The 16146-nt window shown below is 32.6% G+C and overlaps 1 protein-coding gene across 2 annotated transcripts; it reads right to left on the minus strand.

The window, feature by feature from the left end:
* Positions 1–809: 809 nt before the first annotated feature.
* Positions 810–12233, minus strand: LOC143048050 (small COPII coat GTPase SAR1-like). Of its 2 annotated transcripts, XM_076221484.1 has the most exons (6): positions 12141–12233; positions 11172–11306; positions 7426–7488; positions 5437–5570; positions 4659–4790; positions 810–1544 (listed from the first exon to the last, which is right to left on the minus strand). In XM_076221484.1, exons 1-6 carry the CDS (start codon positions 12181–12183, stop codon positions 1422–1424), a joined length of 630 nt encoding a protein of 209 aa, XP_076077599.1. In that variant the 5' UTR covers positions 12184–12233; the 3' UTR covers positions 810–1421. The 2 variants fall into 2 exon arrangements, with proteins under 2 accessions (XP_076077599.1, XP_076077600.1); XM_076221485.1 differs by lacking the exon at positions 7426–7488.
* Between the last annotated feature and the right edge of the window lie 3913 nt (positions 12234–16146).

Here is a 16146-nt window from a genome sequence, read left to right on the forward strand (position 1 = left end):
CTAAAGACTAATCATCACGAACCCCACCAAAAACTGAGAGTGATCTCAGGTGCTCCAGAAGGGTAAGCAGATCCTGCTCTACATGTGGCACCTGTCGTTTTGCTCATATGTTATTACAAACCCGGTAAATAGTCTAATTCGGTAGGTCAAGGTCAAGGGGATTATAGCTACGACATAAGGAATTAACATAACCGATAGTTTAGGTCCTCAATGCTTTTCAACTCTTCGTTCTTTATTTTGCATTTTAACTGGTTTTGATTCTAGTGTTGCTGATGAAACGCCTGTTCTGGTACGGTTTAATTGTTGTTTTAACAAAATATCAACATTTTCAAACATGAAAAACACCTATCAAATAAAAATAAAGAAAATCAACTGGTGTCTTTCTTCCTATTACGCGTGTGTTATGTGGACTATTATAACATGTTATTTTTACTATCAAGTTAAAATATTTGGAGACTTTTAATGAACACACTATTTGGAGATTTTATCATTCAAATAATTACAGGGGTGCATCTCTCAAATCTAGACAAAACCTTAATGGCACTACAAGACACAGAACACACAGGATTTGAGCAAAATACGTTATCAAAATAAGGAGATGTGGTATGATTGCCAATGAGACAACTATCCATCAAAGTTCAAATGGAGCTCATGTAAGCAATATTTATTAGACCACTATAAAGTGACCACAATTTGAATTAAGCCATCTATATAACGGCTTTGTCGAGATCTAGCTGTTAGTTCTTATTAAAATGGAATTATTTAAACACAAACCTTTCAATACAACTACTAGTAATATAAAGAAACGCTTAAAGTCATAAACATTTATTCTTCAGTAGCAAATAAAGGCAACAGTAGTATACCGCTTTTCAAACTCATAAATCCATGGACAAAAAACAAAATCGGGGTAACAAACTAAAACTGAGGAAAACGTATTAAATATAAGAGGAGAACAACGACACAACACTACAATGTAACACACACAGAAACGGACCAAGCATAACAGATATATAAAGCAAATAAAAACAATGTATACAAAATAAATGACAGTAACAAATAATTCTATTGTGTGAATAAACAGATAACTAAATGATAAAGATTTATGATCATGATGTATGAAGAAATGAAAATATATATAGGATTGATGAATTGATTGATCGTAGGTTTTTAACGCCACTTTCGGTCAGTTTTTATTGGTGGAGGAAGCCAGTGTGCCCGGAAAGAACAACAAACTTTCGATAGAATAGCCGACGATCCTAGTAAATTAATGTTTTAATCAGACACAACTGCCATGTCAGTGTCATGTGATATTGGTACAGGACGCAGCTGTCATGTCAGTGTCACGTGATATTGGTACACTAGATGAACTACATAGAATCGGTAACCGAGGCCCCTGTTACTGTGGTGGAATTGTTACTTTTTCAATTTTTTTTATTGATTTGTGTTGCCATCCATTTCAAACCATCACCATATCCTGTTTGGTGTAAAAGACTACTCATTACTAAGGTACATGGTCTGATGCTGAATTCGTCCTCTGTATTTTCCTTTAAAAAAAAATTGTTACGGCCATTTACTGAACAGGTAAGATTGAGACACAGCTAATTGTAAGAGTAAATATACTTGAATTAGTTGAAACATTTTTGTTGTACTGTTGGTATCTAACGTTTACAAGTACCATAATGCAAGAGAACGATTTCTAAGAAAGGTTATGTTACAAATAACTATTTACTTCATTACACAATGTACTACAGTGTATGTAAAGTGCGGATCCTAAAATATCATTTTTACTGTATATGCCATAAATGTCTAATGTAGAATGATAAATAAACAGACGAACTTTTTTTTACTTTCGAAGAAAATGAAGAAAATTAGTTAAAATGTATATGTTCAGAAATACATAATACTAATAAAACAAAGTAAGAGATGCGAGCGGGGTTTTATCGCGCCTAAAGCCATCCAGCTTTGAAATATATACCAAAATAGGTGAATATTTATGACATTTCACGAACAGATCGTGCAGGTGCTTTATAACTAACAGGTAAGATGTTGTTGCAGTACAAAATATACATTTTAATACAATTAATAAAGTTGTATAACGTAGAATATGTTTTGTCATTCAGTTTCTTCATATTTAACTAAATTCCACTATGATGATTTCGTAATGCTAGTCATGTTTACTGTCGAATAATGATACTATTCTTTCATTTTTACTGTGGAGCGAATCATTAGTACTGTATATGCGGTGCATTTTCACTGTATAATTTTTTATTTATTTTTTTATCTATTACAGCTCATTTCTTTAAGCATGTAGAGCAAGACTTTAGTTGACTTGCTTGTTTTTCTTTTATTGGATAATCGTTATGATAACACCCAATTTAATTCAAATATTAAAAATACAGGTTAAACTATCATATGCCTAATCATATTGTTTAAAAATGTCAATCTTATTTACAAAGTTTGTATAAACCATTAAACAAACAAAGCAAGCAAGCCAACCAAAGTTTTGCTTTGCATGCATTATGAAATTAGCTGTAAGGCCTTAATTTAGCCGACTTGCTCAAACAATAGATAAAGTAAGAGAAAGATTTGATAAAATTTAACTTACGGAGGAAAGTTTGGTTTTAAAACACTCTAATAAATTCAATAGAAATAACATTTATTTCAAATGTATTCCATTTAGTTTCTTATAAAGCGTATAGGGATCTTTATCCTTATTTTTTTTTATCCATTTCCATGACACTTCACCACTAATTACGTACATCTTGATATAGATTGAATCTTTGTTTTCCCGTTTAAAAGGTTTTACACTGGCGCCATTTATAACTTGCTGTTCGGTGTGAGCCAAGACTCCATGTTGAAGACCGTATGTTTACGTATAATGGTCTACTTTTATAAATTGTGACTCGGATGGAGAGTTGTCTCATTGTCACATACGACATCTATATATGGCTCAAAAACGAAACGAGACGGGATAAAAAGGTATAAAAAAATCCACACTACATTTTTAATATATGTATAATGGGCTTAATATGATTCAGAATAGAGTAAAATAGTGGGTCGCATTTTGGTATAAGCGTGACGCCGGATTGCCGATTTTTTGCAAGCGTGACAGGTGAAAGTCAAATGATTGTGTCGTGAAAAACGAGAAATGAAGTCTAGCGGGACACAGGAATCAGCCAAAACAATAAGCGGAATACGGGAACTGCCAAAACAGTAAGCGGGATCCGGGATCAGAACCCCCCCCCCCCCCCCCCCCCCAATGAGACCCCCAGAATAAGATATTTGTGTATATCAATCCTATTGTTACAGCCATGCCTTCAATAACAAATGTATCCGATGCATGCATTTTTTTTATATTTTTGGTCCCTTTTTCAATTTTGAGGGGTCCAAATTTAAAGACAAAAGTCCTTTAATATAGATATTTGGGATTCGTTGACATGCTGAATCTAACTGTGTATCTAGTTTGGGGATTTTTTGTCTAGTTGCTGAAACAGCCCACATAGAGTTCCAAAGGGTCTAAAATCAACAAAAATTAATTGTAGCAATCATTTCGTGTACAATAACCCAAATGTGTATGGTTTTACCTCTGCGGTAGTATCCATTCGCGGAAATGAATTTTTCATTTTGAGAATCGCTTTTGTTACAAGTTTGAAAAGCTATATATTTGATGAAGAATGAATGAGGAGTTTGTATTTCAATTTGAAAATACATGTATCATAAATCCTAAAGTCATCAACTAAGTTTTTTCGTTTGTTGCAAGTGCATTTATCACATAATTCTACAATAAAAATTCCTCGCATCTTTGAAAATTCTACATTAATAATGACTGCACTAACAGTGATAATTCATCGCATCTATAGCTAAAATGGATCGCTTTCAATAATCGATATGCTATATTATGATGCTTTTATAACACTTATTTGAACTTTAATGCTATGTTTGTATATTATAAAGACATATCACAATGAAAATATGTTAAAACTTATCTTCAAATCACTTAACTTGATATTTTCAAAACATAAACAAATACAGTTTTCCCATGATCCTTTATTCTACAATAGACATACCCGCATATAACAGTAAAAATGAACTAGCTGGATTCGCACTTTATATACACTGGTACTATGCCAAAGTAAAATTAGGTATGCAGAGTGATCAGACTCATAACGTATAGAGGTTTGTTTTGTCCGTTTGTTTTAGGTTTTTGACCTAAATTTGTAATAAGTCATTTTTGGGGTCCTTTCTTGCTTGCTATTCGGTGTGACTCAAGGCTAAGTGTTAATGACCGTACTTTGACCTATAATGATTTGCTTTTACAAATTGTGACTTAGACTGAGAGTTGTCATTGGGACTTATTCCACATCTTCTTATATCTGTATAAAGTATTTAGAATTATCTTCTTTCGGTAAAATCTGAATCATAGCGATCAATTTGCCAAATATTTGTAAATAAACAACAAAAGTCTCTACATAATTTCTAAAACGTCCAGGGTACACTTTGCTGGAGATATAATACACTTTTAACAGTATCATAGTTTATGAATTTGAAATAGCCGAAAACATCATTTTTTCATACTATCCATAGTTAATTAACATTTTAATAATGATATCGATTCCTTTCATAATCTTGTTTTCATTATCATCGATACGAGAACTTACATTATTAGATAAATATTTGTCGATTCCAAGCTCCTTGGTAAGTTGTTCTTTTCCATAGCAACCTCTGTTGTCTGTTTTGTTACCAAGAACTAGAATCGGTACATCAGACACATTTTCATCTGTTAGGATATTCTGAATAACATTACATTAGTCTTAAGTTATTTTGAATTTAGGAATGTTTCTTTCCGATGCATAGCTCATGATTTTTTGTCAATGTTTGTCTTAACTGTTTGACTTTTGTGATTTTGTCATCTCTTCAACATATTTATTTGGCCCTCATTATCATTGATTGACGGGACAAATATTTTCAAAAGGATGAGTCTGGTGCACTACAGTAGATACTTTTAATGTTACAACACTTGACTTTAGTTGTACAGTTGTACTAGAATAAATTCATTAAAGCCTTGACAAAAGATTCAAATTTGTCTAGGACAGATTTTACACAAAATACATTTATTTGAAAATAGTTATGTGAAATATTGAGAGTTACGTGGGGCACTTTAACCGCACGACACCAATAACCAAAAAGGGCAATTCTTATGAATCTTCGTGTTCTGCCTTTATTGTTTGAAGACAGTCGATATTCTAGATTTTAAATGAATAAAGTCTTTATTTTTATTGTGTTTAAATTTTAATATTACGAATATATTACCAAGTCAGCAACCTTGTTTTCCATGTGCTACAAGTAGTATTACGTTGCTTATTTTAAATTTTTGCCATGGAGCTAGTAGTGTGGAATTTATTTGTCATACATATGATAAAGTATTTTATTACTTACATTTAATTCTTGTCTAGCCTGTGGTAGTGACTGAGAGTTTGAAGCATCAACAACGAACACTATACCTTCAGCTGCTGGGATGTCTCTTCTAAACAAACTTAATGCTGTTCTAATTCTTGGATCACAAGAATTGACTGTTCATGAATAAATAATTTGTTTTAGCAGGTTTATTTCGTCTACTCAATAACAAAATTAAATTTAAAAAAAGTAAGAAGTTACCAATTTAATCCATCAAAGAAAAGGCTGATATTTACTGTGCAGTTACAAAATTACAAAATGCAATGATAAACAAACGGAGAATGTGTTTAAAGGGAACACATATGATGCCCCCGCTTGCATATAATGTTATAAAGGAACAGACTCAAAATCTGTAAAATGACGATACCCACATTTGTACTTGATCTGAGTTTTGTTGTAACAGGCATTAGGTATACGTTTCATAACACTAAGTTGAGGCAAACTTAAGTTCGAGAACGGAAACGAAAAATTTTGCATTTTTTCTATTTTGAGAGGGCATAACTCTAGAACGGTGAAAGTGACACCACCAAAATCGAAATTTTGGTTTGTGTTTTGTGGTAATTAACATTGTGTATAAGTTTCATTACACTTCGTTTAGGCAAACTAAAAATAGAGAACGGAAACAAAAAATTCAGCAATATTTCATTTGTAGAGGGGCATAACTCTAGAACGGTATACGTGACGCCACCAAAATTTTAACTTGATCAGTGATTTGTGGTTAAAAGCCTGTGTATAGATTTCATAACATTTAGCTGAGATAAGCTTAAGTTAAAGAACGGAAACCAAAAAAAAAAGACAACAAAATTTCCATTTGTGGAGGGACAAAACTCTAGAACGGTAAAAGTGACGCCACCAAGATTCGAACTTGATCTGTGTTTTGTGGTAATTAGCATTGTGTATAAGTTTCATATTATTTGGTTAAGGCAAACTATATTAAAACAGCAAAAATTAATTATGGGACGTACGGAAGGACATACGGACAAGGGTAATACTTAATGCCGCCTCAGCCAATATGGGGGCATGAAATACTTTTGTGCTTAAACATTTTATTTTTCGTTTCAGTTGTCTGGAAAAAACCTATCACCGATGACCACGAATGTGTCCGCTTGTTTACATCATCGCAACACGATGGCGTGCGACTAGTGTCACATGATCTGATTTCTATTCCAGAGTACCTGAAATCGACCTTCCGTTTTGCGGGGTTTTCGTTTTTGCTCAGTCTTACGTTTTTTATGTAGTGCTTGTAAACATTTTCGTCTTTTCGTTATCTTATTTTTTTGCCATGGTTTGTCATTGACTTTCGTCCTATTTGTTTGTTTTTAATATGGTCTTGGTATCTTTCGCCTCTTAACCATCTTGGTGGTCTCGTGGTAGCAGTCTCGCTTTGATAGCATATTATCGAGGGTTAAACCAAAGATTAGCTGCTTCTCCGATAACGGAGAAACACGATAGGTGCCAAATGTGGAGCAGGAACTGCTCAACCATCCAGATCACCCTATATCATGCACGGTTATTAATGGGGTTCGTGTTGATCAGTCTATTGTGTACTATAATAAATGTTTACTCTTGTACTGAGTTCTTATACTGATCTTATACTGTTATTTGTCTTTTCTTTTTTTTCTTTTTTGCCATGGCGTTGTCAGTTTATTTTCGACTTATAAGTTTGAATGTCTCTTTAGTATACGTTGTCTCTCTGCTAGTTCATAGCAGCGTTAATAGTTTATATTTATGTTCCGTCCTGAATATGCATCATAATTGCCACTAAACGTAAAACAACCATCCATTTATCTTCCGCTTGTGATCGTATAATTTCGTAGCTACAATCATGTCCTCTTTTCTTCATCGAACGCTACGTATCACCCTATTTTCACTTTCCATTAGCTACACGGCGGTTGCTACTAGTTGATTAGGATTGGTTTAACCTTCCTGTTATCTTAGACCCCACATAAGATTTATTTGGGTTATAACTACCTATATGTGCTCCTACTTCATACCCTTTGAATGTCACGTTACCAATTGTAAACTCTTCATAACCTACAAAATGAATTCGTCTTTTTCAGAAACTAGAGGACTATGGTTAATCTCATTGTTGTTACACCAAAATGAATATAACGTTACGTCATTGGTTGCCTTTCAATTGTTTAGAACGTTTTTAACTAATCACAACGTTGTGGTGTACGCTTTTCCTTGTATAAACCATAATGCATTAGATTCTGAAACGGCGAATTACATAACACACTATTTTGATCATGTTTTATTTAATCTGATGTACTGTCGAATATTATTGGTGATTCCTGTTATCCTTCTAATGTTTTATATAATAAGTTTATTATGTAATCATCAAGGGCACAATTTCAAACTAGAAAGCAACCGTCTGAAAAATCCAGCCTCTCTTATCATTATCAACCTTTTTTGTACTGTTTTACAGGTCTTCTTTCTTATTTCAATTAAAGTGGATCGAGTTCTTTTGTATGACAGTTCATGAGTGTATTCGGGATCTAAATAACTGAAACGCCACTCATATTCGAACTTTATGTGTGTTTGGTGGTTATAAGCATTCTGTACAAGTTTCGTTACATTTGATCGAGGCAAACTTTAGTTAGAGAACTTAAACTAATATTGGGACATACGGAAGGATGTACAGGCAGAAAAGGCTAAAACATAATGTCCTCTCTACCTCGGCGGGGTCGTAATTTTTTAATAATTCATTATGTTTGTGCTCCATACAAGTTGTGCTTCTGTCAATGTTTTAAATATTCCTTCACATTGACATTGAAAACACGTGTATTGTGTAATGTAATTCCATATTAACAATATAAGGCCACACCAATTTGACTCCTGTTCGACGGACCCGCCCGCACCTATTTTTTTCAAAACAGAATATTTTTATTTTTTTTATATTCCCGCTTCCCGCATCCGGAAATGTAATCATGTCCATTTCCCGCACCGTTTTTTTTTTGTAAATATTATAAAAAGATATCAACATTTGTTTTTAAAATCACAGTCTAACCTGTATATAACGATTTTAAACATAAAAGCACCCCACAACACTGTGTAAATATCTGTGAGAATATTTGTTTTAGCATGAAACCTATTTTTCAAAAGTGAGAGTGTTCCGATGTAAATTTATAACAGCGGGAATACCTGTAAAGAACAAAAAATTGGTTTCTTTCCCCCTTACTTATATTCCCTATCAAAAAAATGTTCGTTGTTAGAATAAAGTACAAAGAACTTCTGAAGGATTTGCCTTCAACTGCAATTATATTGTATGCTGGCGAAACAAACTATCCATAGCCGCTGCATGTTTATGCACCTGTCCTGATTGATTCAGTGGCCTGTCGTTCAGCAGTTAGGCAACAACCATTTTCTTATCTGGGGGGGGGGGGGGGGGGGGGGGGGGGGGGCCTGGGATTTTTTTGAAAAAAATATTTTGATGGCCTAGCTGAACGAAAAAAAAATTATGTTTTGCACTGTAGCTGAAAAAAAAATTATGCTGTCACCTGCTTGAAAAAAAAAATTTGCACTGCTGAATTTGAGAATAGTGAAAATAACAACAGTTGAGACAGTGGAACAGCAGATTATAAACATCTGTCCAGTCTACAGATTAAGCTAAGACTTATATTTATACCTTATTACTTTTTGTAATTTCCTGTAATAGTGTTTGATCCAGAAATATTTAAAAGCATTCCAAATCTCCCGCATGTATGCTACTACATTAAGACATACTTAAAACAGCAACTATTATAAACATGATATGGTCATTTTATAACAGGGATAGATATGGTATCATATTAAAACAGTCTTTTAAAGTAGCCCTGATTGTGTATGACACAGACTTGTATACCGGTAGTATTTTCCTTTGTATCATTCTGTATCGTTCTTTCTACCTCTTTTTTCAATGGAATGTCAATTATCATAGTTGGAAACAGTGGATGTTTATAATTTGGAGCTACTCACTCTTTGCCATTACATATGGCAATGGTGGCCACTTCAATTGCAGTATTAAAATTCAAGGACTGTGGTACCTGTATGACAGACTCAGAGAATATCATAATGTAGAAAGTGGGCTAAAAAAACAACAGAGACAACAGCCAATGCCAGGATACAGACAGAGCCATGCACTTTACATTTTACATCAATTAAAAAATTAAAATGAATTTTATGTAAATTTTATGGTTTTGAGAAAAAAAAATGTATTTCTGTTCCACATTATGAGAAAAAATTTTTTGCTTTCCATAAGAGCATTTATCCATTTATCGGAGGAAGGTTCTGAAAAAAAAATTATGAACATAATAAAAAATCCCAGGCCCCCCCCCCACCCCCAGATAAGAAAATGGTTGTTGCCTTATCATTTGTTGATGTGGTTCATTGGTATTTTCCGGTTCGGATATATAAATTAGATCGTTGGTTTTCCTGTTCGAATTGTGTACGCTAATAATTTTGGGGTCCTTTTTAGCTTGCTGTTTGGTCTGTATCAAAGCCCTGTGTAAAAGGCCGTACTTTGACCTGTGTTTGTTATTATCAGGTTGAGAACAACCCTCCCTCAGACAAGGGGTCATTTTACTGATGTCGAAAAGAAAATAGAAATACCAAGGATTTGTATAGTTCTTCTATACAAAACCTTTGAAAACTTAGAATTTTGTACTCAAAAAAAGGAAAGTTACATCATATGTTAAACAACTTTTTCTAAAAGAGGGGTCCACTTATTTTGAATAATATTAAACTGTTAAAGTAAATGTGTTAACATGGTTAAAGTCCAGGAATATTACAAAAATTCTTGGACATGTTTTGACCATTTAATACCAGATAGATATATAGTTCTTTGAGAAAATATGAGCCCTTTTGTACAAACAAATATATTATATTTTATATTGATCCTTCATAAAACATGTAAAAGGGATATTTATAACATTAAGGGGTTGCCCCAAAACTGATTATGACTTTGATTGAGAATTGTCTAATTGTCAGTTACACATACATAGACCAGATTTAATTATTTCTTGGTGAACAGGGAAAAAATACTGCAGAAATTAAAGAAATGTCAAAGTACAAGTGATAAATCAAGTTTTAATATTGTCAAAACCTACTATTTTATGTTTACAAAAAAAAATTATAATCGCTCGCCTTTACTTTTCAAGCTTCGCCTCAAAAATTTTCAAATTAAATATTTTTTTATTAAAATTTTCAAATCGCTCGCTCGCCCCAAATTTTGGAGTCCAAAAATCCGTAGAACAAGAAATTAAATTGGTGTGGCCTAAGTACTCTTTAACAATGTTACTCAACAGAATAAAATAGAAATATGCATTTACCCTAAGATAAGAGGACAAGTCAATTCTTTAATTACGTATGAATCACACCAAACGCGAACTATACAAATATGTTTTATCTTGATCAGATCTTCAGTTTTGAAATCCACTCTATCATTTTGTATGCTGTGGATTCATTAATTTTCGTTGGATACCAATTTTCGTGGGTTTCGTGGTTACAGGTAAACCACGAAATTAAATGTTCCACGAATGACAAATTTGCTATGGGCTTATAGGAAGACTGCATCAAAACCACGAAATTAAATATCCACGAACATCCAAGTTTTCCCTTATCCACGAAAATTGGTACCCACGAAAACAAATGAATCCACAGTGTCTGGTTTTCTTTTATATCACCCAAATCGCTGATTGACAGAAAAAGTGGAACACTACTTATATATGTAAACTTACAGGGGTAAGTGTAGTTTGTTGGTGTATGTTGAACTAGACGACCATCCTTCAGCTGACTCAGCTGACTCAGGAGAGTAGATTTACCTGCGTTATGAAGTCCTAGAATAAGCAAGTTGTATTTCTTGTTGATAAACCCTGTAATGGTAAAGTTAATAAATGTGATTTTGTATATTCAATTGTAAGGTCAGGCATTATTGATTGTTTCATTGTTTAAAATAATAATATTAATATATCAATTCATGGTTGAATTAATATAAATTGTTTGCCAGCTCATTTATTTTCAAAGTTTCAATCCCTTACAAAAATTGCGGTAAACAATATAAACCTCATATCTTATTTGACAAAATAAAATAAGAATGTATCCATTGGACAAAGATGCCCCACCTTGTTAATATAGAAGAGTCAATATCTTATAGGTAGTTATCCTTTTAAAAAGGAACGTAACACAAGAACAATGTAATTGATGCCATCCAAATTCGAACTTAATCAGTGTTTGATTGTAAAAACCATTTTATATCAATTTGATTACATTTGGTTGATTCAAAGAAAAGTAAGAGTGAGAAAAGGGCAAACTCATATTTTTTACCATTTACAAAGGGACAAAAAAAAATAACAGTGAAAGTTACGCAATCCAAATTATACTTTATTCATGTTTGGCGGTAGTAAGAATTATGCACCAGTTTCAGCACATTTGGTTGTGACAAAGCAAAGTTCGAGCAAGTGCGGAAATGTTAAATTCAGCATTTTATTTATTTCATTTATGAAGGGACATAACTCAAGAATGGTGAGGGTGATGACACCCAAATTTGAAATTTGATTGTTGGTAATAAGTATTGTGTATCAGTTTCATAACATTTGGCAAAATGAGGTAAGGTGACGGAATCCAATTTCCAGACTATTGACAAAAAAACAAAACAAAAACTAATAATGAAAGGCCATAATATAATCTAAGATAATTTAAATACATACCAAAATACTGCAGTATACTCGTAAACCAATCAAACAAAATCATTTTGATGTTCCATGTTATACTAAATACATAATTGTTTACCTTTGGTGTGTATTTTTAGTCTATTTTTAAGTATGACATGTGACATTTAAATATAGTATGAATGGATATCAATCTAGTAATGGTCAATATTAATAATTCTGGACAGAAAATCTTTACCTTTTATATATGAATAGGTGGAGTTACTTGAATACTGTTTAAGTATGAGACATATTACATGAAAGATTTTTAAAAAAAAGTTATTAATTTTGTTTAATAGTTTATCTAAAATTTGAAATAGTCCACAATTCAAGATCATTTAATATTCATGAAGTCTTAAACTGTCTGAGCACATATTTATTTTAACTTTTTCAGATTAATTTTGAATATAGGTTCAAGGTAAAATTCGTTTACAATATTAACAAAGAGCATTACTAGTGGAGTTTTAATTCAACTAGAGTATAACCAGCCCAATAGTCAGCACATCATTTATCATTGATATGGACATAATTATAAATTAACTGTTTACAATAATTAACATTTCCACCATGAAATACTAAGGCTTTTCTACATCAGGAATAGATTATATCACCATTATTTGGCAAATCTTTTAGGAATGTTTGGTCCGCAATGCCCTTTAACTTCGTATTTGGCTTTTTGACATTTTTATTCGAGAGTCACTGATGAGTCTGGCGCAATTACAAAAAAATCCAGGTATCTATGATGAGTTTATTTACGGTATACCAAAACATGAATTTTAAAAAGAATATTTTTTTGTTTATATTGTAAAACGGACAATGTAACCACAATAAATGATCGACATAAGGTTACTCTTATTGTCATTTTATAAAGTCAACTGTCATTTGTATTTAGAGAATCATTTCAACAACAAACGTCTTTTGTAGACGAAACTCGCGTCTTGCGTGCATAATATTTACCCTTGTATCTTTGAAGAATGCTTTTATTTAATGTATACAGTCTGCAATTTAGATTTACTTATGGATCATCTATTTTTTAACCCATGTTACCGCCATAGTTTAATTATATCTGAATAGCATCCATGCGCTAGCTTGTGTTTATGTATGTTTGAATTACATAAAAGTATGATATATTCACTAGTACTAGTTTTTCTTACGTCCTAAATTAAACCTGGCATCTCATCATTTAAAACATTTTAACATTTGTCAGATTTCCTCTGTCTGTAGTGGTTTTCAAGATAATGGACAAACGATATATTTCACCCCTATTCTCTATTTTTTGCCATGACGGTTATGTTTGTTGCCAAGCGGGGTCATCGGACACAGTATTTCAACTATATAGGTGTAATACCACCAAATCATGGTACGTCACATCCGGTTGTATACGAAAGTAGGTCGAAAAAAATATTCCCTTGAATTTGACAGTTGTAGGTAATTAATCCTACATTTAATTGCAGTAAAACCATTTCTGTGTCATAAACATATGTCTTGGGTATTTCAAAACACTATTATTTTTTATTTGGGATTTCTATAGAAAATTTTGTAATCTTGAGGTTACATGGTGACTAAACCTTGTACACTGATAAAGAAATACTTGGCATGAGTAAAGTTTTATCCTGTTCAGTTCTATAGAAAAAAAATCACATAACATTTCATTGCATATAAGAAAATAACCATCATTGGAAGTTAACCAATTAAATTTCTCCCCTTATTTTATCTGTGTACAAGGTTTAGTCACCATGTAACCTCAAGATTACAAAATTTTCTATAGAAATCCCAAATAAAAAAAAAATAGTGTTTTGAAATACCCAAAACATATGTTTATGACACAGAAATGGGTTTACTGCAATTAAATGTAGGATTAATTACCTACAACTGTCAAATTCAAGGGAATATTTTTTTTTTCGACCTACTTTCGTATACAACCGGATGTGACGTACCATGATTTGGTGGTATTACACCTAAAGAAGACATTTTTGTTCAATAAACTGAATGTGACTTTTTTCCTTTGTAATACTAGTTATTTCAAGCATTTCTGTTAAGTTTTGTCATAAGCAGTTCAATAGTTTGAGAAAAATCTAGTATAATGAAAGACGACATCTACAGCGATTCGAGCAAAATTTCTTCGACAAATCCAAACCAAGCCGCATCAAGATAGAATAGAGTGTGGACCAATAAATGATCAAATATCTATCTTATCTGCCTACAGACAGTTGAATATGATACACAAGATGATTTTTGGAAGATAAATACCACTAATGGACCTCTTTGTTTTCTTTATAAGGTCTCTTTTGTTCTATTTTAATCTTTAATCAATCCTAATTCTATCTTACTTTTGAGATATAGTTTTTCATATGTGACGTAATTTTTCTGTTGTTTCAGAAATTTCATATGTTCAAATTTTTAATGCCTTTTCACCATCGTATGTGACGTAATTTTTAATGCCTTTTCACCGTCGTATGTGACGTCATTTTCATAATTTACTGCGTTGAGGCCTGGACTGAGTCGGGTGTGTCTATTCTGTGTTGGTCATTCATTATGTATTCGTGTTTGTTTTATGTAATGAGTTAATACTTCAGTTTCATTATGTATATCTGTTATATTCATTTGATAAAATTTACTGTTTGCAATAGCATTAATTGTTCTAAATAATTAGGATGTTCTTATCCCAAGCATACAAACTTAGCTGTATTTGACACAACCTTTTTCAACTTTTGATCTTCAGTGCTGTACAACTTTGTACTTTTTTTCGCTTTCGATCTTTTATATCTGGGCGTCACTGGTGAGTCTTGTGTGGACGAGGCGCGTTTTTGGCGTATTAAATTTTAAACCTGATGCTTTTTGTTATTCATTATAAATCATGTGTTTCTTTGTCTAATACGTTTTCCTATTTATTTGTATTGTAGTCCTGTAACATTATGTTGTCATTTCTATGTTATATTTAACATTGCCATTAAAGTGCGAGGTTTGGCATGCCACAAAACCAGGTTCAACCCACCATTTTTTAAAAATGTCCTGTACCAAGTCAGGAATATGGCCATTGTTATATTATAGTTCGTTTCTGTGTGTGTTACAATTTAACGTTGCGTCGTTTGTTTTCTCTTATTTTTGAGTGTAAATTGACATTGCGATAAGACGTGTCACGGTACTTGTCTATCCCAAATTCATGTATTTGGTTTTGATGTTATATTTGTTATTCTCGTGGGATTTTGTCTGATGCTTGGTCCGTTTCTGTGTGTGTTAGTTACATTGTAGTGTTGTGTCGTTGTTCTCCTCTTATATTTATGCGTTTCCGTCAGTTTTAGTTTGTTACCCCGATTTTGTTTTTTGTCCATGGATTTATGAGTTTGAACAGCGGTATACTACTGTTGCCTTTATTTGGTTAATTTATATCTCTCATTTCCTCAAAATTTCAAATTTTCAGGCCAAAAAATAAAAGTAATGGGGTACCTTTCACTCAGTTATGGTAGAAATGTTATGAGAAATGAGTAATTGAAGCATTTTAGCGGAATGAACAAACCATATAAAAGTTTACTGTCTCCAAGGAGGTTTCAATAAGTCCTGACGTAAAAATTAAATTTACGCCGCGTTCCAAAGAGGGACATAAAAGGCGTCTCTTTTAGTAAATAATTTGTTGTTACAGCATTAAAAATAAATTCATCTAATTATAACTATTTATTTAAGTATTTCCTAGGAAAATGTTCTATCATAGCAGAATATAAGAAATAAAGAGAAAAAGCCCCCCCCCCCTTTTTTAGTATGGCTTGTTCTGTCAACTGAATATTCATGGCAGAGTCCTATTTCAAGACAATTTTATCATAAAATGTGTTTTGGAGACTCAATTCACTCATTTTTTGAATTATTTCACTTAAATAGCAAGAACTTTTAACACATGAGATTACTCACAAGGTCAAAGGTGCATGTACAGCTTCCCATATACACCACTGATAATTGTGACTTAGATTTGTCAAATTTGGCTCAGTAGTTTCGGAGGAGATAATCTTTGTTA

Source organism: Mytilus galloprovincialis, chromosome 10, assembly GCF_965363235.1.
Source record: "Mytilus galloprovincialis chromosome 10, xbMytGall1.hap1.1, whole genome shotgun sequence".
NCBI classification, from domain to species: domain Eukaryota; kingdom Metazoa; phylum Mollusca; class Bivalvia; order Mytilida; family Mytilidae; genus Mytilus; species Mytilus galloprovincialis.

Coding starts and splice junctions, on each gene's coding strand:
- LOC143048050 (XM_076221484.1), bottom strand. CDS start 12,183: ATGATTTTGTTTGATTGGTTTACGAGTATACTGCAGTATTTTG. Junction 7,489..11,171: donor AACAAACTACACTTACCCCT/GTAAGTTTACAT, acceptor TTCATTTTGTAG/GTTATGAAGAGTTTACAATT. Junction 5,571..7,425: donor TGAAGTAGGAGCACATATAG/GTAGTTATAACC, acceptor ATTCATGAACAG/TCAATTCTTGTGATCCAAGA.